Source organism: Biomphalaria glabrata, chromosome 4, assembly GCF_947242115.1.
Source record: "Biomphalaria glabrata chromosome 4, xgBioGlab47.1, whole genome shotgun sequence".
Taxonomy (NCBI): domain Eukaryota; kingdom Metazoa; phylum Mollusca; class Gastropoda; family Planorbidae; genus Biomphalaria; species Biomphalaria glabrata.
The window spans coordinates 39,081,080-39,105,733 of NC_074714.1; the positions used below are offsets into that span (position 1 = coordinate 39,081,080).

General features: G+C 36.1%; 1 protein-coding gene and 1 long non-coding RNA gene across 2 annotated transcripts in view; both read left to right on the forward strand.

Annotated features, from left to right (window-relative positions):
• LOC129925848 (G-protein coupled receptor 84-like) overlaps nt 1–24,654 on the forward strand; it is a 48,797-nt gene that overhangs the window by 17,136 nt on the left and 7,007 nt on the right. The window contains exon 2 of the mRNA XM_056026954.1: nt 24,413–24,653. Within this exon, the coding sequence (XP_055882929.1) occupies nt 24,413–24,653 (241 nt within the window). The remainder of the gene's footprint in view (nt 1–24,412; nt 24,654) is intronic.
• LOC129925850 (uncharacterized) lies at nt 6,278–12,949 on the forward strand. The gene is made up of 2 exons (XR_008777577.1): nt 6,278–7,153; nt 12,434–12,949. It is a non-coding gene; the product is annotated as an uncharacterized LOC129925850 (long non-coding RNA).

Here is a 24,654-nt window from a genome sequence, read left to right on the forward strand (position 1 = left end):
GACTGGGTACAAAAACAAAAGTGATGGAAAACATCAGTCATCACTCATAACACGATGGGAGAGAGAGAGGGAGGGAGAGTGAGGGAGGGAGTGAGTTATAATGAGTGAGAGAGTGTGTGATGAGAAAGGGGGAGAACAAATATGTGCAGAGAAAGTGAAAAAGTGCGACAGAGAATGAGTAGCAGAAAGTAAGCGGAGAAAAAATGTGTGCAAAGTGAGAGAGAGAGAGAGAGAGAGACAGAGACAGAGAGTAAAAGAAAGTGAGAAAGAGAGTGAGAGTGATTGAGAGATGAGTGAGCAAGTGAATGTAGATATAGTGAGTGAGCGAGCAATGAGAGTGTGTGTATATGAAGGGAAAGAAAGAGAGAGAGAGAGAAAGAGAGAGAGAGAAAGAGAGAGTGTGTGTATATGAAGGGAAAGAAAGAGAGAGAGAGAAAGAGAGAGAGAGAGTAATAAAAGAAAGGGAGAAAGAGAGTGAGAGTGATTGAAAGATGAGTGAGCAAGTGAATGTAGATATAGTGAGTGAGCGAGCAAAGAGAGAGTGTGTGTATATGAAGGGAAAGAAAGAGAGAGAGAGAGAGAGAGAGAGAAAGAGAAGGAATATGAGTTTTAAAAATAGCTATAAATTAATTACATTCTGCCATTTACTGAGTTTTAGGAGTTTCTCCTTCCAACGTGTGATCCCAGTTTATCTAGGTTTCAAAACAATCCAAATCTCAGGTTTCTCCACAAGTTTTAATCATCATTTGAAAAACTTTGTATTCCTGCATTTCCTGCTACCAAACTATTGGTATTTTTGTTTAACTCTTCATAATTAATAGTCTAAACCATTTTAATGTACTGGCACCCGCTTAATAATTAATTCAAATTATCTTCAAGAGATAACCATTTTAAAAAGTCCATTAATACCTATATTTATGTTACTGAGATCTATTTTTAAATAGAAAATTAAATATCTAGTTTTTAGTAGTCTATAAATTAACGGCATTCAACACCGGTTACGCCCGTCTTGTTCTCTAAGTATTTATTGTTTTCCATATACCCTACCCCCCCATCTACTGCATTATTTATATCCCTTTCATCTTTCCACTCTGGCACATAGTTTACAGGCAGTTACTCACCCCACACCTCTCATTCGTTTCAAATGAAGCGGCCCGGAGTTCGTCACTTCCCAAATATACTTTTGGGATTTTAATTGTACTTTATGTTGGAAAGATCCAATTTATATCGCTTCTCCTTCACACACCTAATTTTAGCCATTCAATTCTGTTATCACTTTTCTCTACACCCCCCAGCCCCTTTCCTCTTTGTAGCGACATAGAAGGTTTTGTTGTTGTTGTTTTTTTCGTGATTTTTCATTTGCAAAGTTAATAACATAAAATAAAAGTTAAGTTCCCCTTTCAGACCTTGTGGTCTTTAGGGAAGATAATGTAAAGGTCATCTGTTTCGTGGCCTACGATTAACAAGGGTGTCATGTGGCCAGCACAACGACCAACCGTCTTTACTTTTCCCCAACTAATGTCAGGTACCCATTAGAGCTGGGTGGACTCAGAGGCGACCGAAGATCACGATATTAAAAATCCAAGTCTTCACCAGGATTCGAACACCAGCCCCCCCGGTTCGGAAGCCAAGCGCTTTACCGCTCAGCCACTGCGCCTTCTAAGTTAATGACATACTCAAAGTGAATTGTTTCGGCCAGCTCCTTCTTCTAGGCCAGAGAAACGGTCCTACCCTATTGAAGCACTGAAATAGGTTAAAACGAATTTTAGATGATATCGAGACCCACTTTGGTGTTCCTTGACACTTTCTGCATCCGGGGCGGCTGCACCTCCCACCATACCCTCGGCACGCCACTGTGTTGTTATTGCCCATGTCAGCTTTACTTGGAAAACAAAACAAGGGTAATATAGACCATGAATGATGTTGTAGTTTCCATCCCCAAGCCTTCTTTTTTTTGTTTTTGTCTCCTTCTCACGCTCAGGGGAAACAAAAATGTGTACACCGGAAAGTGCATTACGTCATCTGTGGTGTCGTAATAAGTATCAACAATGTGACGACAGACCGGTGACCCGGCAACCAGCTATTGGTCTAAACATGCCCACAGGATGCGACGTCGCATCGCAGGTCAGTGTTCAGGCCTTCTATAACGCATGGTCTCGAGTAGGTGAACTGCATTACACGGTAGAATGTAGCGAGACTTTAAAAAGTTCTGCTGTTCGAGTGGAATATTAAGCTGATTTATCGTCTGTTAAATAAAGAGTCGATTTCATCAATAACACCTTTCCAGCCCCCCCCCCCCCACCCCACCTGTTCCGGTCCTGCGTCGCAGTGCATTCTTGAGCTCCAATAATAACATAGAAAAGAAGGGAATTCCCCTAGTGGAGTGGTCTACCTCTAACTCCAACACAACAGTAAAGGCGAATTCTTGGAATTGGTGAATCGATCCGGTCCACCGGCAACCGAAAGTTAGTACATCTCTGGAAATGATGAAAAGATTGAAGCAATTAATTACTGAACAGTTATAATTGTACACTCCAATAATTACACCGCTAAAGGCCAATGTGTAATTGTTGTTCTCTTTGCTACTTTTTTTGCTTAAACTAGTTTTGCGGTGTATTCCCCCCCCCCTTTTAAATACAGATACATGAGGCTCAATATTTTTTGTTTTGTATTGCTAAGTGTCGATTTTTCTATGGATTATCTACACCTGCGTTTCTCAAACTGTGAGGGGGCGGGTGGGGGGGTCCTAACTAGGCCGGGAAAGGGAAGTTTGAGAACAAAGCCTGTCAATGTATTTTTCATGGGGAAAAAAATATTTTCATTGCATTTATAAATTCATGTTTGAATAGTAATCAAGTAAAATGAGATTATTACCAATGTTTTAAAAAATTAATGTCGCAGTTCAGTGGTCAGGCGATACCAATAGTTATATGTTTTTGTGTATGAATTGTATGTGTTTCGGTATTGTGGAGAGACCGTATCACTAGTCGAGTACTTTTAGACTAAATAAACAAAAGTTGTGTAGTTCGTGATGTCTATTCCTGCATCCTCGAAATATTTTTTACGGGGTCTACTTTTAAAGTTACGTCGTTGGGAAAGTTGTCTCCTCTTTCCTATTTCTCTCTGTCTTTTTTTTTTCTTTGAAAGAAGGTGTGCACATTTAAAAGAATATATGTTTTGAAAAGAAAATTTAGCGGGATTTTTAATAATTCCCCCCACCACCACCACTAGCGGATCCAAAACTTTTGAGTGGGGGCGATTTTTTCAAAACCCTAACCCATACGCCCATTTAATCCTAACCCTATGTATAAACACACACACTGCATATATATACAGCTTATATTTTGACAAGAGTAAATAGTGGTTATATTACAATTAGAGCAGTGTTTGTCAACCTTCTGGGGAAAAAAGCAATAAATTACGTTGGTGGTCCTTCCCTTGACAGCTAGGGGGTCTGGGGAAGTGCTGTAATCCTCCCCCCCCCCTGCGGGGTTCGGGACGAGCCACGACTCCAATTGTTTTCTTGCATTGGCCAACATGCCAGAAAAGGGGGGGGGGCAACATAATATTACGATTATATTATATTGATATTCAACTCATTTTCTTTACATACAATGATTTCTGCATACAAAATTGGACCGTACCCCTCCACTCAAAGGGTTTGTGTGAGGAAGGCAGTAGATGTAATTGCCCCCCTCCCACCCTCGACCAACGACCAGAAGGTGGCGATATAATATAACAATAAGTTCAATTATTAATGCGTAGCTTCAATCATATAAATATATAACTGTTAAAAAATGGGATTTCTACAAAAAAATTGGACCGCTCCCCCCTCCCCCACTCGAAGGACTATGGTGGGGGGAGGAGGCGGGATCAATGCAATCGCGCCCCCCTCCCCACCAAATGGACCAACATACTAGAGGGGGAGAGGGCGGCAAAATCTAAAAATTGGTTAGAATTTAATTAATTAGTATATACTAGTCGACCCACGGCGTAGCATGCGTCGCTATTTTGCAGGGCCGGCCTTAGGCCACTGCAACCTATACGACAGCAGTGGGTCCCACACTTTCATAGGACCCGCGCTAATTCTAGGTGATAAATTATTAAATTAAACCAATTTATAACTTATAACAGATTTCCCGCGGCCTCGTGTCGATTTACCAGGAGCTCCTGGAAATCTGAAATTGCAAAATATACGAAAAAGTCCAGGAAATTATTAAAATCTTTAGAAAACTCATAAAAATCTCATGAAATATATAGACAAAAAATGTCATTTTGGGGTGTCATTCAATATGGAAAACGAAAATCCTACGCGCGATAAAGAAAAAAAAAAGGCATTATGCAATACCCGTAATTGTGGAATCAAACTAATGAAGAGTTACTTGAGGTCAACAATTCTCGTAGATGGATCGAAAAATTTGGTAATTCTTGTTATTGAGAGTCATCTATGTAGGAAACAAAATTCTTATGATATACTGTATGACTTCGCTACACACAAGGCTCGTGTAGTAATTCTGTACGTAGTAAAGAATGAATAAAATGCAAAGACGAATACATTTTCTTATACAGACTCTTAATTTTCACTTACAAGCCGTATCCCTACCCAAACTGGGCCCCACGAAATCCGTTTCGCATTGGGCCCCCACAATGGTTAAGTCCGGCCCTGCTATTTAGTGACGGGTGAATACAGAGTAGATTACTTGTTCTCTTTCCATGACTTCTTGGTCACAAATGTTAATTCCGGCCCTGCTATTTAGAGACGGGTGAATACTACTTGTTCTACAACTACAACCCCCACACCTTTTTTTCGCCTCTAAAATTACGTGGGATACCTGTAGTCCGTCCGACTCGCAAAAATAAAAGTGTGATATTTCCATTACGTGGTGTCTAAACTCATGAGCCATGAAGAGAATTATATATATATATATATATATATATATATATATATATATATATATATATATATATATATATATTGTTAGACACCTTATTTATATAGGTTAGTTATTTAGCGACGCACCATAGGAGACGCATATTGAACGGGACTAGTGACGTTTGGGATATGTTGGGTTAGAGACTGGAAAATCAGTTAGCGATAGAACATTCCAGGGTAACGACGTGTTTAGTGACAGAGACTTCTACTGTGGCCTTTTATCAGAATAAACCTATGTACAATTGTTCATCATCGTTGACTACATCTCTTCACTTGTTAAAAAACCGATGTTAATTATTCCTGTCTGTATTGTTCAACTACACGGAATACACCCGAACAATTACACCCAAACGCCTGCAGAGTAATTGGTTGACTTCAAGACAGCCTGAATAAGCAACATCACAGTGGCGACCCCGAACCTCGAAGCCGGACCCCTGATGAAGCTGAACATCGAACCGGACCTCGAAGCAGAACGTTTACTCAGGTGAGGGTCGTGCACTTGAAGTTATAAAGTTTTATCGGAGTACGGCTGAACACAGAATCATCGCAGAGTGACTTTGTTCTAGATCTACATGTTCTTGATCGTACGTTCAACGAGCCGTTAACTCAGGGTGACCTTCGTCAGGACAGTAATCATCGTAACGTCTGGTCTACTTAACCAGTATAGTATCAAAGCCTGATCTTCATATGCTGAATCGACCTACAACCAGAGAAACCGTTCATTCATAACGGGTGAGAGATCACTAGTGAACCTGTTGGACATATTTTTTCTTCGTCATAGGAGCCACATTGAGTATCAAGTTTTACCTCGTCAGTTTCGAGAAGGACAGTTTGCCCGCTGTCAGAAGTATTATGAGTACTACAAGTTTGGTAGCTAACTAAATCGAAATCGCTCTGTCGTCTTACCCTTGGAGAGATTCTTGTGGAGCAGTTTGCTCATTGAACCGGTTGCTTACCACTTTTATAACGGTCACTGTGTTTAACCTTTGGAAGGTTAGTGAAGTAATATTTATCAGTACTGAACATTGATCTATGTAGTATTCGTTGGTCTAGACGATATCTAGACGTGCTGATATTGAAGTTGTGGAAACAGCTACATCCACTTAATTTCGTTGAAAACCGTTAATCGTCTAACGGAACGTCGTCGGAGGTGACCTTGGTCTCACCTAGTCTACATTGGACAGTTTGGTCTAGTGAAGCAGAGTACAACAGCAAACTTCGTCGTACTACCAGAGTAGCAGCAGAAGCAGTGAACTATTTTAGAGAACCGTTATTCGTCAGCTCAGATCAAGTCATCGTCAAGAAATTCGTTATTCGTCAGTCGTCCAGATAAAGTTACCGTCAAGAGACTGTTATTTGTCAGTAGTCGTCTACACAAGTCAAGTCATCGCCAGAAGAACCGTTAACCTATTCGTCAGTAACTGTGTACACAAAGTCGTCGGAACTACACATACGGTCATCAACAGTCGTCGAAGAAACTGGAACATTTTGCTGTGGCATATCAGGACATCTGTGGCATTACGTGGGATACTGGTAGCACCGGAGAACAGAGTCAGAACTGGAAGAGAGGCAGTGGAATTTGTTGTGATCTAGCATATTCGGGAGTCCGAACAAAGGGATCTTTCTTATCAAAAGCTAAGTGCCATTTTTCTTATTAGTGTATGTTTAGATTGCCCTTAGAAATAGATTTTGTCTAAATTTGGTATGTTAGCCTGAGTAAAATCAGGTGGTGCTGAAGCCTTAAACCCGTTCGGGGTAAAGACATAATTTAGATGAAAAGCTATATTATACGTTTAGGATTGTAATTTGTTTTGTTTGTGTAAACGTCATATCCGTTGTTGCCTAGTTACTTCGTGACGTTATCATTGTGTGCCATATTGTCATATCCCAACCCATAGCGATAGTCTCATTTAATTATTTCATTTGTTTATATTATTTTAAATTATTTATTTTTATTAATTTAATTAGATCTGTATTTTTTTTTCACTTAATGATAGAAAGTGCGGGTAGGATTCTTTTACTGTGAATCAGACTAAAATAATTTTAGTTTGAGCGGTTAAAATCAAATATGATTTTGCCATGAGAATAATGCCGAAACTGGCTATGTAGTCAAACACTATCGTCTGGCTAAATTTAGATCTACAAATTGTACAACTCTTTGATACATTTGATTATCTAGACTCTAATTTGAGAATATTACTAATTGAAAGATGAATGAAGGTAGTACATTCTAGATATATATATCTTGTTGAAGATATATTTGACATTGTATACATATATTTGTTTCATATGGTTGAATAGAACCATAATCTACTCTAGATCTATTCTAGACTCTAGACAGTCTTTGAATTTACTCTAGACACTTCAGTCATACCAGGTTTTAAAATTGATCATAGTTATTTATACTGGATCTAAAAGTCATAGTGCTCTTGATAACTAGATCTAAATGGTATTATTATACATACTATAATGTACTAGATTTAAATTTGGGTGATACTAGATCGAATATACAGATCTGAATATAACTCAGACTAGACTTACTCATTTACTAAATCTATAGATCTAGATAAAGACATAACATTTAAAACTTGTATAAAAGTTTGTAAAAACCTAAATATAAAATAAATTTAAAGTATAGCCATAACCAATATAGGCTAAGTAAAAATATATATAAAATATAAAACACAATGGCTACATCATCATATGTGGACCTTAAGGAGGTTAAGGAAACAGCTATGCAGGATGGAAAGGCCATGGAGTTAAAAGGAAAGGACTTAGCAGCTTATGTACAGCAAGTTGTGAAGGAAGAAACGGAACGTCAAAGACAAGAGATAGAGAGACAAGATAGGATCAGAAAGGAAGAATATGAGAAGCAAAAAGAGGACCAAGAAAGGCAGAGAGAACATGAAGCTAAAATGGAGAAGATGAGATTGGACGCAGCACAAGCCAGAGCCCAAACTGAACAAGGCAATAACACAAATAACTCAAATAATTATACCACTCAAAGAGACAACCCTAATTCGCAGACATGGCTAAAGAGAAAAATACAAAGTTTTGATGAACAGAAGGATGACATTGGTGATTTCCTGAAAAGATATGAGGCAAAAATGTCTACATTTAATATGCCTGAAGAAGAATGGTCTGAAATACTGATAGACTTTGTTCATGGTCAAGCTCTAACAATATGTCAAAATCATGACCATCATATTGATGATAGCTATCAAGTTTTAAAAAGAGAGTTATTGAATGCATATGGTCATAATGCTACAACTTTTAGAAAGAAATATTTTGACAATATACCATCATTAGGAATAGAACCCCAAACCACCATTAATATGGAAAAGGATTTTTTCAATAAGTGGGTAAAATTAGAAAAAGTGAATAACTCTTATGAGGGATTAAAAAATTTTATTCTAGTGGACAACTTTGTAAATAAATGTGATCCTCAATTACAATCTTTTATTAGAGAAAGAAATCCAAAAACTATAGATGAAATAACAGAAATAATGAGAGTATACAAAAATGCCTATCCAAATAAACCATTTTCTGATAGAGATAAGAGCAAAGTAGATTTAATAGGATACACCAAAGAAAATGTTGATAGAAGTAGAAATAGAAACAGATCAAATAGTGGAAATAGAAAATATAGTGAAATAACTTGTTTTAAATGTCAAGGAAAAGGTCATATAGCAGCTAACTGTAGAAGAGGGAATAGTAGGTCTGGAAGTAGAAATAGATACAATGAACAAAATAACAGTAGATATAGGAGTAGAGATAGGAATGACAGGGAAAATTATAGAAATAGGAGTTACAGTAGGGAATACAAAAATAAAGGTACAGATAGGGTATATTTCATGGAAGGAAATAGGAACAATTTTGCAGTATACCCAGGGTTTGTAAATAGAATTCCGGTGGAATTAATCAGGGATTCAGGTTGTAACACTTTGGCAGTAAAAACTATATTTGTCAAACCTCATTGGTATAAAGGGTTTACTAGGAAAGTAGAATTAGCAGATGGAACTGTAAGGGAATTTAAAGCTATAAGGGTGTACATTGAAACTCCATTTTTCACTGGTTATTGTGATGGCATTGCAATACCAGAAATGAGATATGATATGTTAGTAGGAAACATAAAAGGAGTTAAAGAATGTTCAAGAAAAGAATTAGAAGACTGGCAAAACAAATACAAAAACATAAGACAAAATCATGAAAACATAGAAACACAAAATATAACAAGTATGATAATAACAAGATCAATGGATAAAAAAGATGAGAAACAGGAAAATACAATAAATATAATAAGTAATTATAAAGAAAAAGAAACCAGTAAAGTAATACAAATAGAAAATACAGATGTTAAGGAAAGAGAGATAGAAAATGAAACACAAAATAGTCTTGAAACACAAATATCTCAAAGTGAAAAAGAAACAATACCCACATTTGCATTAGAACAAATGAATGACAATATTATTGGGAAAATTTATTCAAGAATATCAGATAAAAACAATAATAATCCAATGGAGAAATTTTGTATAGAGAATAAAATATTGTTTAGACAAACAAGTAATGATAACAAGAAAATAAAACAACTTGTCTTACCACAGAAATATTGGAAAGATGTTTTAATCATGACACATGATAATAATTTAGCAGCACATAGGGGAGTAAAGAAATGTTATAGGAATTTGTCAAAACAAGTATTTTGGCCCAAAATGAAAGCAACAATAAATAAATACATAAACTCATGTGACATATGTCAAAAGAGATCTAACAAAAGCCTAGTGAATAAAGCACCTATTCAAGAAATGGATGAACCTACAGCACCATTTCAGAAAGTATCTATTGATTTAATAGGTCCTTTAATTCAAACTGAAAATAATAACAAATACATTCTAACAGTAATAGACATGTTTAGTAGATACCCAGAGGCAATCCCATTATCAAATACAAGTGCAGAGAATATAATTAATGCCATAACTCAAAAAGTAATTACAAGACATGGTATACCTAAAATTATATTGAGTGATCAAGGATCTCAGTTTAAGTCAGAACAATTTAAGAAATGGACTAAACAATACAATATACAACATATATACTCTTCGGTTTACCACCCGGAGAGTAACGGTTTATGTGAACGATATGGTGGTTCATTAAAAAGATCACTAACAAAGATAATTCAGAATAATCAGAACAAGTGGGATCATTACATTAACTATGTACTATTTGCTCATAGAAACAACATCCATGAAGCAACACAATTTTCACCATATGAAATAATACATGGAAGAAAACCTAGAGATGAATTAGATGTTTTTAAAGAAAATCTAATAGACAATGAGAATAAATTAAATAATGACAGTGAAACAACAATCACAACAGAACTGAAAGAAATATGGACTCAAGCATATAACAACAATAAGAAGTACAAACAAAGTGCTCATGAGAATATAAATAAGAAAAGACAATTGAAAACATGAGAAGTAGGAAACAATGTATTAATATTGATAAATGACCTGAAAAATAAAATTGGTAAACAATGGAAAGGTCCATTTAAGGTGATAAAACAAATTACTGATGTGAATTATCAAATTGAAATAAATGGGAAAATTAAAACATATCACATAAATAATTTGAAACTGTATCATGATAGAGAAGATGAGTTGATACAAAACATTCAGGAGGAAATAGAAAATACATTTTCAGAAAGAGAAGAATGCTTGATGATAATAACAAATGAAAATCACAATGAAAATGATATTAAGGAAATACCTGTAATAGAAACAAAAGAGAATCAAACTTGGCAAAAGATTAATCTTAATAATTTAACTAAGGAAAAGTCAAAAGATATAACTAAAATAATACAGGAATACAAAGAAATTTTTTCCAGTATACCAGGAAAAACTAATATTATTAAACATGACATTAAAGTAACAGACTCAAAACCTATCAAGCTTAAGCCATATAGAATACCGCTACATTTACAAGACAAAGTAAAGAAAGAAATAGACAATTTACTAGAATCAGGTATAATTGAGCCATCAACATCTCTTTATGCTTCACCAATTGTGATAGCCAAAAAGAAGAATGGAGATATAAGATTATGTATTGATTATAGGAAACTTAACAACATCACAGAATTTGACCCATATCCAATGCCAAATATAGAGGATATTTTACATAAATTAAATGGAGCAAAATTTTTTACTAAATTAGATTTAACTAAAGGTTATTGGCAAATACCTTTAACAGAAAATGCAAAACCTTACACAGCATTTGTAACACTATATGGTATTTTTCAATGGAATTATATGAGTTTTGGATTAGTAAATGCACCAGCCACATTTAATAGAATGATGAACATGATAATTGGAAACAAAGAAAATGTTATTTGCTATTTGGATGACATATGTATTTTTAATAATAGTTGGGAGGAACATTTGGTAGATGTAAAAGAAGTGTTCAAAATAATAAAAGAAAGTGGACTTACAATTCAAGCAGAAAAAGTAGAAATAGGATTGGAGGAAATAATTTTCTTAGGACATAAAGTAAATAACAACATGATTAGCCCTATTGAAGATAACATAAAGAAAGTACTTAATATTGAAATACCTACAACAAAAAGACAAATTAAAAGCATATTGGGAATAGTAAATTATTACAGAAAGTTTATAAAGAACTTAGCAGAAATAGTGAATCCATTAAATGACTTACTTAAAAAAGGAAAACCTCAAAAAGTAGTCTGTAATGAGGAATGTGTGAAAGCTATTGACAGAATTAAAGATGTTTTTAGTCATGAATTAATATTAAGACTACCTGATAAAGACAAAATATTTTATGTCACAACTGATGCATCTGGTAATGCTATCTGGTGGTTGTTTAATGCAGAACTATGATAACTTACATCCTATATTATATGTAAGTAGAAAATTGTCAGAGGCAGAGAAAAAATATAGTGTCATTGAAAGAGAAGCCTTAGCTGTAATATGGGTAATTACTAAGCTAGAGAGCTATCTAATAGGAAGGAAATTCATATTATTAACTGATCATAAACCTATTCAGTATATACAACAAAAGAGCATGAAAAACAGTCGTGTTTATAGATGGTTCTTAGCACTACAGGAATATAAATTTGAAGTGAAAGCTATTAGTGGATCTGTGAATATTGTAGCTGATCTATTGTCTAGAATGACATTGAAATGAAATAAGTTTGTAAATAAACTATGATTATATTGATCATGTAATATATATTAATATATTGACACCATTTATATGTTATGGAAAAGGGAGATAAGTAAATTTGATGTTAAGCATTTAAAAGTAAGTATGGATATTTTTTTTTGTGTGAATCATTTCATATATCATTGACGAAAGTTAGTTCTATGGAAAAGGGTGAGTATAAAAGAAAAATGGACAAAAGCGTATAAAAGGGTGGTAAGAAAAAATTTATTGAATGTGTAAATAAAGTCTATAATTGTTTTTTGAAATGTTGTATTTTATCAGATTACTACCAGTGAAGAACATTTGTGAGTGTATGACGTGCCCATAAGATGCCACATTTTCCTCCATAATGAACTGTGTACTAATGAAGATGATTCTGGAATGTTATGATGAACTGTGTACTAATGAAGATGATTCTGGAATGTTATGAACATTGACATTGAATATGAGGAACTGTCAAGTTAGGATGAAGATGTCAAGATGAAGATGTCAAGATTTTATGTTTGTTTGTCTTCCCCTTAAATTGAAAATGCCCTTGTAAGACTTGACAGTAGTGGAAAAATATTGACATATTTTTTTTTCAAGGGGGGGAGGAATCTGTTAGACACCTTATTTATATAGGTTAGTTATTTAGCGACGCACCATAGGAGACGCATATTGAACGGGACTAGTGACGTTTGGGATATGTTGGGTTAGAGACTGGAAAATCAGCGATAGAACATTCCAGGGTAACGACGTGTTTAGTGACAGAGACTTCTACTGTGGCCTTTTATCAGAATAAACCTATGTACAATTGTTCATCATCGTTGACTACATCTCTTCACTTGTTAAAAAACCGATGTTAATTATTCCTGTCTGTATTGTTCAACTACACGGAATACACCCGAACAATTACACCCAAACGCCTGCAGAGTAATTGGTTGACTTCAAGACAGCCTGAATAAGCAACATCACAATATATATATATATATATATATATATATATATATATATATATATATATATATATATATATATATATATATAGAGAGAGAGAGAGAGAGAGAGAGAGAGAGAGAGAAAGAGATAGATAGATAGATAGATAGATAGATAGATAGATAGATATAGATAGATAGATAGATAGAGATAATTAACATAATTAAAGAGTTCCTAAACTCATTGAGTGCTTTATCTACAAAAATTCTCTCTAGTGAGTATCTGCAATCTGTTAAAAGGAGACAATTAATCACTTGACGCTTGTAATAGTTAGGCTGCTGCAACACGAGAAAACTGCGTCACATGAACAACACATTTAAGGACAGAAGTACTAATGGACCTCATTCATCAATCGTAAACAAACAACATTTAGTCACGTGATCTTATTGATAAACAACGGAAAAAAAACTGTCACGTGACAACCATCATGAATCAAACATGAAATCGTAAATTATATAGAAGAGATAGAGCACCACGTGGCTAAATGTTGTTTGTTTACGATTGGTGAATGAGGTCCATTGTGTTCTTGTAACGACTGCACTCTATAACTTGTACGGCGTAATAATGTAGGAGACAGCATTATTTCATTACTTCTATAAACAAGAGGTACACGACTTGCATTCACTGGCGGATTCAGGGGGGGCAGACGAATTTTAGTATAGAATTCACACAATTTGTATACGAATTCATTACTTATGTTAATAATATATACTAATTATTTATATTTCAACCTATTTTTAGATTATTTCGCCCCCCCTCTAGTATGTTGGCCGATTTGGTGGAGTCGGGAGGGGGCGATGGTATCAATCCCGCCCCCCCCCCACTCGAAAGTTTATGGGGGGGGCGGTCCAATTTCTTTGTAGAAATCACAGCTTGCTAACAGAATCAATTAAATATCTATGTGATTAAAACTTGTTTTTGATATTTTAACCGATCTTTGTATTATGTCGTTCCCTGTTTGCCAATTTATCTCTACTGCCCTTCCCACCTAAACCTTTTGAGGGGGGGGGGCGGTCCTACTTTAATGGAGAAATCATAGTTTGTGAACAAAATTAGTTGAATTAATATATAGATTTATATTATGTCGCTCGCCTTCTTGTATCTTGGCCGTTTCGGTGAGGTTGGGGGAGGGGGAAATTGCATGTACTGCCCTCCCCACTCTAGCCCTCTGAGTGGGGAGGGCGGTCCTATTTTTATGGAGAATCCTAGTTTGTGAACAAAATTAGTTGAATATCTATATAATATAAACTACATATTGATATGTGAACTCATTGTATATTATGTCGTACTACACTGTAATCTCAAATTTTATTAGTAAAATTTAAATGAAAAAGGGTTGTACCAGGTGGGAGGGGCGATTCATGCAATCGCCATTCCCCCATCGGACAAACAAATACTTTTTCTTTTTGTATTACAGTTAGGAAATTACAAAACAAAAACATCTGTCACTAATATAATTTATATATACTATAAATTAAATTCTTATATCGAGTCGCCACACCCATATTCTTTAATGCCAAATGCAGTCTTTAGCAGAAATTATTAAACGAGCGAGGATTAATCGTTTTCACTCTACCGCCCCTACCATTTCCAGACAGAGTTTATGTAATTTCACATGAATCTATCATAACTATTTTAAGAAAGACTTTGCATTAAAAAAATTAGAATTCAAACGAAATTTTTCAGTATAAGAGTCACGATTGAGATGAGTTCTAAACCCAAATCATTTTTTCATAGTCGCCTTTTTCTAAACTTTACTCAATCTGATATTTTTCTAGTTAAATAAATTTGGGACTATAACTCACAATTTATACTTTGATTTTATTGAATATTATTTATCGAAGAATTTTTTTTTCGGCGGAGATCCTCAAAGCCAAAATCTAAATATGAGGGGTATCTTATCTTTTCAAGGAACAAATCGGAATTTTGCAATGTATTAAGGGCCTATAAATTCATATAAGAATATTTTTCAAGTACAACATTATTCAAAAGGTCCTTTTTAAAAGTATAAATAATGAGTTTTAGGTCAGGAGAATACGTTTCTTCTGTGAAGTATGCAAGAAAACTCTTTTGGCGGCGGGGCTTAGCCCCGAACTCCATTGATGAATAATGAGCTGTAGATGTCAGGAGAATGCGTTTTTACAGTGAAAAATGCAAGAAAACGCTTTGGGCGGCGGGGCTTAGCCCCGAACTCCATTGATGAATAATGAGTTGTAGATGTCAGGAGAACGCGTTTCTACAGTGAAAAATGCAAGAAAACGCTTTTGGAGGCGGGGCTTAGCCCCGAACTCCATTGATGAATAATGAGTTGTAGATGTCAGGAAAATGCGTTTCTACAGTGAAGAATGCAAGAAAACGCTTTTGGCGGCGGGGCTTAGCCCCGAACTCCATTGATGAATAATGAGCTGTAAATGTCAGGAGAATGCGTTTCTACAGTGAAGAATGCAAGAAAACGCTTTTGGCGGCAGGGCTTAGCCCCGAACTCCATTGATGAATAATGAGCTGTAAATGTCAGGAGAATACTTTTCTGCAGTGAAAAAAGCAAGAAAACGCTTTTGGCGGCGGGGCTTCGCCCCGAACCCCCTTGAAAACCTTATAGCACTGCCTCAGTTGTTTTGTTTTTCACCAAAGGTTGAGAAATGCTGCTTTTTAAAAATTCTCATATATATATATATATATATATATATATATATATATATATATATATATATATATATATATATATATATATATATATATATATTAATGCATAGGGTTAGGGTTTACTGGGCATTAGGGTTAGGGTTTGGAAAAAAATCGCCCCCCCCCCCACTCAAAAGTTCTGGATCCGCCAGTGCTTGCATTGGAATGTCTTTCGGTGAATATACAGATATATACAGACTATTATTATTGTATAATATAGTACTATGCACACACTAAATTTGTCTCATTGGTGTCGTGCGCGCGTGAAGTTTTCTATTCTTGTTTAATAGTTGTGTTTTAATGTCTAGGAAGTAGTTTGTATTGGGCGTGTTTTGTTGTCAAGAATATTGTGTGTGTGTTTATGTCACGCTTAGTTCCCGTATTGTCTTTGTAGCAGAGAGAGCTTTTTAGCTGCAGAGCTGTTAACGCTACAGTTTACAGTTTCACTGTTTCCTCGTTTTAACGGGTGTTAGTCTTGGGGCTATGAGGAAGAGTCTAGTCTTGAGTTCGCCCTTGGAGCCGTGACTGGAGTTGTACCATAATGCCGTAACGGAGTGTGCGTGTGTGAGGTGTGTTATTTATTCAACTTGATATGCTGTTGCTCGTTGGTTATTACATTAGCCTGTTGAGGTGGGGGAACCCGGTCAAGTTAGCAAACTCCTAGATAACTTGTAAACCCGCCTGGACAGCGGGCCCACCACATATTCTTGAACCCGGGCCCACGGATACCTTGCTACAGCACTGGCTCTTTTTATAAGGTCCCAGTAGGCCTCCTTGAATGCCAGTTCTTTCGAGATGATCATGACCATATCACGAGTGAGTTGTAAGAGTAGTGTTCAGATCACAAATCTGTCCTGAAGCGTCGCCCTTACTCACTGTCAGTTTTGACCGCGACACGTGTAAGTTGATGAAACACACGATTATACCTACCCACGTCGCCACCACATTTATAACACTATCTTTCTCTTGATATCACACACATTGTCTCATTTTCTCTCACTCGCATATATCCCGGCTTTTTTTTTTTTCTATCTTTTTCTTTCGGTACGTGACGTTTTGGTGCGAGATATAATTTAAAGATAATTTAATAACCGCGTAGCTTTTATAACAATAATTTATTTCACTCTAGTATAATATTGTATGTATAATATGAATTCTAACACCATCCAGCGAATTTTGTTTTGTTTTGTTTTTATGAATATGTAAGTCAGATTCCTGAATGGTAATGACATGCTTCCCCCTCCCCTTTAACTATATATGATTTCTGCTAAGCGCGGTGGATGACATTTAAAAAAAAAGAATTGACATCAGTTTAATATCCGAACAAGCTAAGATACTTTTAAAAGATGTATCTCTAAAAATTGGGTAAGGGTGATTTGGGTGATACATCTCCCCTTGACGTAGGTAAAGTCAAACATATGAAGACAAGACCTGCACCGAGCACTGCTCGTTGGCGTTATGCGTCTGGCGATCATCTCCTTTCGACTGGTCAATACCTATGACACCTATCCCGCCCCCTCACTTTCGGGCACATTTCGCTTCTTGCACAGACTGGCAAAACTTTCGCCATTTCATACTATTATATTTTTAACTGAAAACCTGGTGGCAGTCAAACAGTCGAAGCGAGGAAAAGTCAAAATTTCGCTTGAAGGATATCTCTCTGTTTTTGATAGGTCTAGTGCAGACCACTCTAAGAAGTTCTGGTGTTGTGAACTTAAAAATGAATGTAGAGCTCGTCTCCACACAGATGCTGTAAACAACGAACTTGTTCTAAATCAACAAGGCCAGCACATCCATGGATGTGATGATGCACAACTTCAGGCTACCTCTATTTTCACAACAATCAAAAAGAGAGCTGCTTCTTCCACAGAGATCCCATCTTGTATCATAAATAGCGATCTACAGGGAACTTTAGCAGCAGTGCATGCGAAATTGCCCAAGAAAGACGCTTTGCGTAAAGTAATTCAGCGGAGAAGAAGTGAAATTCAAGGAGCTCCTCCACAGCCTGAACATAGGTCAACTTTGACTATTCCATTAGATTACCAGAACTATATAGTTTCACTTGAGCTGAAAGAATAGTTTATTTTGTATGACTCGAGAGAAAATGACGATAAAATATTTTTACTATTCGGTAGAGAATCAAATGGCAGTTGAAGCAGTCAAATGAAAAAGCTTTACGTGGATGGGACATTCACAATCTCCCTTTCTATATTCTCACAGATCTACGTTATTATGACAGATGCAGTAAGAGGTGGTTTTTGTACTGCCTGTCTTATATGTACTATTGCAATATACCCCCCCCCCCCGAAATTTTAAAAATAACTTTGACTATTTCATACACGCTTACTGTGAAGCATGGATGGCTGTCTGGTCTTGTGTAATATTAGTGATCTAACAATAATTAAAATAACAAACTTCAAGACCAAAAATAACGGACAAAAGTATCTCTTGTTCTGTACATGAAAAAATCGTCTTAACACAAACACTCATACAAATATAGACATTTATCATTCTTTTTAAGGAAATAATACAATGAATGTAAATAATGTGACCAAAACATTTCGAGCCTAAACGTACATGCGCCAAAACGACCTTCGCTTCAAAACGGCTGCGCCAAAACGTCCTTCTTCGTTTCTCTTTATCTCTCTTTTTTTTTTGTCTCTCTTTTTTTTCTCTCTTTATCTCTCATATTCACATAAAGAATGGTTTATCTGTTTCAAATTATTTTTCCAGTTCTGCTCTTTAAACTATTCTCTGTCCATAGTTTAACTCTAGAAAAAAGAGATGAAAAATCGTTAAAAGTTTAGCTCTAGTGTTTAAAGAAAAAGTGAATTAAAATGTACATGTTTAAGAATGCCTTTTGTTTTCCACAGAAAATAAAAATATTGCTATATAGGGCAGTGACCCACAGCTTGACCTACTCGCATTATTTAAGTGCTTTCGTTTGTTGTTACAGAAGTAGTTAAAGTGTTGAAAGTTGAGTAGTAATTTCTTCATCCTCAAGTCTATAAATAGCAGGGCGGAGAATTCGTTGTAAAGACGTCATAATGGCAGGCGCACCACACGAACTAGGAAGCTGGCTAGCCTATAGCCGTTTCGCTTGCGATCAACCACGAGACCGGTCAGGGCAGCATCGATCTGATCTCACGGTGGTCAGGGTCAGTGTGTACCATCGCTCTCGCGTGTGACAAGTTTTTTCCAAGAATGGGTACATAATTAGAACAGGGTTGGATAATTAACTTAACAAAATTGTAATTGTTAAAATTGGTTTTGAAAATGCCAACATTTGGTTGCGTCCTTAGTGAGCGTCAATTAAAGAGTCGTGCAGAAGGGCCCTGAGACACGTGACCACAAGAAATAATTTCTGTCAATGAGAGATTGACTCTTCGCCGACCTTTTTGTTCGAAGATCCCCAGCATCTTATGATCATGTAATCTTGCCCCCCCCTCCCCAGCCCTTTCGTATCCTGGTGAAGACTGGGATTTTTTAATTTCGGGATCTTTGGGCGCATCTAAGTCCATCCAGCTCTAATGGGTACCTGAAATTAGTTGATGAAAAGTTAAGGCGGTTGGTCGTTGTGCTGGTAACATGATACCCTCGTTAACCGTAGGCCACAGAAACAGATGAACTTTACGTCATTTGCCCTATAGACCACAAGGTCTGAAAGGGGAACTTTACTTTTTTTTTTTTTTTACTGGGCACTCAGGAACTCACTCCTGACTCTGAAACCGTAGAACAGGGTAGTCAACCGCGTAATAACAAAGTAACTTAAGGGAGAGAAAAACTAGACCGAACTACAGTCCAGTGTTGTTTATCTATTGTACTATTTATATTGAATATACTAGTGTTAATTTACTTGTCACACTATTTACTATTATTTACAACAGAAAGTAGTATTTGTTGAATGTTGACACTATTTGTTGATATGTTGTACTACAGATACCAGTATTTTTGTTATTTAGTTATAGGCCTACTACGGCCTATTATATTACGTTGCTTGCTATTTTCACCCTAGGAGGGATGAATGTGGTGAAATAGTTGACACTGGTTTATGTTTTTCTTATGTTTGTGTAACGTCGTGGGAATGTGTTCACGGCAATGGTTTCTAAAGTGTGTTATTGTCTATATATCTTTCATCAGTTCAGGTGTCGTTCTAGCTTAATAAAGTCTTGTTTTATGTTTCTCTGTAGTATACAGTGTTACTTTATTTTATTACTTTATTACAATAGATCTACTACACGTTACAATGTTCCAATGATAGGTCTTTAGATCTAGACTTAGAAGACGATGCGAAAACTTTAAAATTTAACTTTAATTTATTTAAGTCTTGAATCAATAATGGCTTACATGCGGAAATTCCCGAACGTGATAGTTCTTTCAAGAACGCGATAGTCCTTTCAAAACCGTTGTTGGATCTAGATCTAAACCTAGTTCTCTAGCCAAATTAAAAAAATATTTTTTTTAGTTTGAAAAATTATACCGGTTTAACTAGAGTTTTGCCAATGTGGCCAACGAGCTAGTAATTATTTACTCAACTTTTCTTGAAAAATCGTTAGAGCGGCTTTTGAGATTCGTGTCCTGGTTCAGGTTCCATCCTCCATCCTCGCTTCATGAAGTTGTCGAATCTTTTCATTGACAAAATAATCAACTGAAACCGATTCACTTAGTTGCTTTTCCATATTTGTTAACCTTGACTGATTAATTGTTGGCTTTGTCGAAAACTTCAATTACTTAGGTTTGGGGGGGGGGGGTATGAACATTTAATAAAAGGAATAAAAAAATAATTTCCAAATCAATTTATAATTTTTGTTTTATTATGACTCGGCTACATTCTAAACATTGCGACATTGACCTGTAATTGTTTTATTGGTGTCCCCTTAACTTGGACGTCTTCAAAATTTCCTCTACACCTGGCGCATTCAAGCCTTCTGCGTGACTTTTTCTTAAGTAATTTTCCTCCCCCCCCCTCACCTTTTTCCCACTTCAGTCATTAGACAAGTAACCTAATTGTCCCTTAAGCTTTTTTTATGTAAGAACATCCTTAATGACAACATTGTAAATCTGTTTCATTGCAGGGGCATGATGTTTGTAAAAAAAAAAAAAAGTGGTTTCATGTCACGTGATAACTGATTTGACTTTAAAAAATGTAAATCCATAAAATATTTTTAAAAACAATGTTAAACTGCACTGATCATTTTTCAAATCAAAGATGCACTCTATCGAGACGCACTAACAAGATATATGCTTCTCAACACTGCTAGAGAAGAAAAACTATATGGAGAGCTGCCTCACCTGGAAACCAATGCGCAGTTTATTTCAGATATAAAACTACTCGTCTGAATCCTCTAACATAAAAATGAGAACGAAGAGGAAGAAAAAGAAAATGTTTCATACAGTTGGTTTCATGGCGTCAAGCAAGGTTGGGATAATGACAATATTGTCACAGATGAATGTGTCTATAATCTATTTCATTTGAAATGTACCCCCGAATGACCGGAAGTTTTAAGTTTAGACAAGGCCAGAGGCCAGTGTGTGATATATGCTAGCAAGAGTAATACAGTTGTTGTGTTCGTCATGATCCATTTATTAGTGTTTTGTTATTAAAGCTGAACTCATGGACACTTGGTGAGAAACTTATGTAGTTTCTATAGAGCTAGATAGAATAGAAAGATGTAACAATGTTCAATGATTTTCATCAGGGCATTGCTAATGAGCCTAGTAATAACAGAAGTACAAAATGGCCTTCTGAATACGCCTTCCAATCTTAAGGCCCACTTAGAAAAAGGAAAAAAATCTAATCTCTATTTTTCGTAAGGAGCGTTATTCTATCAATAGAGTAATATAAGAAACTGTCCATAAGCTGTTGTTGGGGCTGGTATTTGTCACGAATCGATACTGTTACATCATTCTTATAGAAACGGGGTCAGACCAAATAGTCACAGGAGTAAGCACGTGTTAATTTAATTAACCAATTAGAGAAAGAAGTCAGAAAAAATGTCGCAAACGTGTTTCTAGAAAGTCATAGCTAAGAGAAATATTTGGAACAGAAGTTTCTAGAATTATAAGAGAAATGTTTGGAACAGAAGTTTCTAGAATTCTAAGAGAAATGTTTGGAACAGAAGTTTCTAGAATTCTAAGAGAAATGTTTGGAACAAAAGTTTCTAGAATTCTAAGAGAAATATTTGGAACAGAAGTTTCTAGAATTCTAGAAAAGACGATTTAAAAAGGTATAAATTGGGCGAAAGTGAGTTAGTCGAGGTCCTTGAGTTGTAGCAAGTCTCTGAATTGAACTGTTCCTAGAATTGTTGCGGGTCCATAAGTCTTTAAGCGACTTTGAGTAGTTTGCATCTTTGAAAATTATTATTAGTGAAAGTAAAGTTTAAGTTAAGAAGATAGAAAAGTAGCTCAGTCGATCATTATATTTAAGTGATATTACGTTGTGAATTTATTATTTCAGTGGTTTTGTAAGACTAGATGTCAAGTAGTGCTGTAGTGTGAATTATTGAATTAATTTTTGAAGGATTTCATTAAAAGAAAGAAAAAGAAGTGGAGACATTTTATATTTCCCCGTCAAGCGATTCTCTTTATGCCATTACATATACACAAAGGAAAAATAAGCACTGCATTGTAAACACATTCCTAAATATGAAACCCTCACATATTTGACACTAAAAACAGAAATCCCTACGGTTTTAACAGAAGTGACATTAGGAATGCATGGATGTGTGTGCGACCACGTACGTGGAGGTTAACCCTAGGCTGACCCTAGCCCATCAAGAACGGTACCTGCAGTAAACCCAACCTCCAATCCTGGCTATTGAAAAGAAGACAATGTCTACATATACTTTAAACATAAACTTATACGTAGGCGGAACATGGAACCATTTTCTCATTGCAAACTCTTAGTGTTCATCACTGTTTCAATTGTAAGAAAAATTAAACATTTGATAATTCTGTAAAAATGCTTAAAATTAAAGGGTGAAATAATACTATAGAAAATACTACTACTACATACAATGATCTAATTCAAGCAATGCTAAATCTATGTTTATGTGTTAAGTATATCCTTGAGAAAACAAATTAATTGTTTACACTAAAAAGAAACCTTTGGTTCGACCGTTATAAGTTTAAAAAAAAAAACATGTCTAGACATTAGACTTTGTTTAATAAGTCGTGTAATCAAGAAACTAGTTTCGAATGCCGAAAAACAAAGTTCTTTTATTACATATGACTTTAGCGGAAATTCCCCCACTGGACTTGAATGGGGTGTTGTTTTTTTTTTTTTTTGTTGTTTTTTTTATTATACTTAAACGAGTTTGAAGACTCAATGCGCATGCATGAACATTTGCCGACTTTTTATTTACGAAGGCTTTAAGAGCACCTGAAAGGCTCTACTCATGACGTTTTGACAATTTACAGAAAACATGTAAGAACGTGGATACTCGAAACTGGACTTTTCCCCTCATTTGTCTACACACACATTTACACACAACATTTACACACACATCCGAAACATGTTCAAGAAAAAAATAACTTGAAGTCATTTTTCATTCGTTTTTCTATTTAAATAGAATGTTTTCTAAAGAGTCAACTATACAAGCTATAGAGGAACGAATCTGGGAGGCAAATGCCTCAGCGTTTTAAGATATCCACGTAAGACATGTTCACATCTAACTCAAAGTTCTCTGAGAAAAGCATTCACTAAGATGTATGCACAGGGAAGTACATGATTTGGTAGGTTCCATCCTCAATACACTAACCGAATCTTTTATAAGGCAAGGAGATCAGCCATCAGGAAAGTACGCAGATCGCACACTTAAAAAATGCTGAGAAAAGAAGCGGGCAGATCTGTACCAGATCCAACCTATCAGTGCCCTGTATGCTGCTGGCTTAGCGAGGATAGGACTCTATAGCCATCTTGGAGTGTCACGAAGGATGAGAGATAGAACCGGGAATAGTCTCTACGAAAACTCCAAGGCGTATATCTTGCTTGATCACCTCCATCTGCAAAAGTGCAAGTGGTGTGACTGTATGTGGGAGGACTGCCGACCCTATCATTTGACCTGTATTACAGATGTTACCTCAAAATGCCTCTTTCTTGAAGGGGGACACGACGGGAAGAGAAGCCCTTCTTGTCTTGCTTAATGATCCATTAGTCTTTAAATGGTGAACTGCGAGACTTTCCTATATGCCTCTTGCGCATGCTCCTTTGGCTTTGCGTGAAAGCGAGAATCGATTACAAGGTCGCCACACTTTGTCATCAGTGTACATATAACAATGAGATGCCCTTGTACCTTAGCGAACTGATTACTCCATATTTCCCCCAGAGAGCCCTGCGCTATTGGAGTCAACGCTTTTAGTGGTGCCACGTTTCTCCCTCAAAGCTACGGTCTGCGGGCTCTTTCAGTGCACGGACCTCAGACAGACATGCTACACCACTTTTATGAAGAACATTAAGACCTATCTGTTTAAAACTTTTTTAGATTAATTGTCATTTTAGCCTTCGTGTTTGTGTTTGTAATGTTATTACAGCGCCTTGAGCCTACATTTCGTTTGTTAACAGCGCTTTATAAATAAAATTATTATTTACTTTATCTATTCCAGAGCGTGGAGTGTCCAAGACAGATATCAACCTGATGAAGTCTCTGTTCGCAGTCTTCGTGTGCCTGGCGGTTTTCATGACACCATACATGATGTCCCTCCTTCTAGACATAGACAACAGCTGGACGTCGTCAGCCCACGTGGCCTGCACGTGCACATCCATTCTGAACAGTAGCATTAACTGGCTACTCTATGGCTTGATGAACAACCAGTTGCGCCAGGGCTACAGTGACCTCCTAAATGGG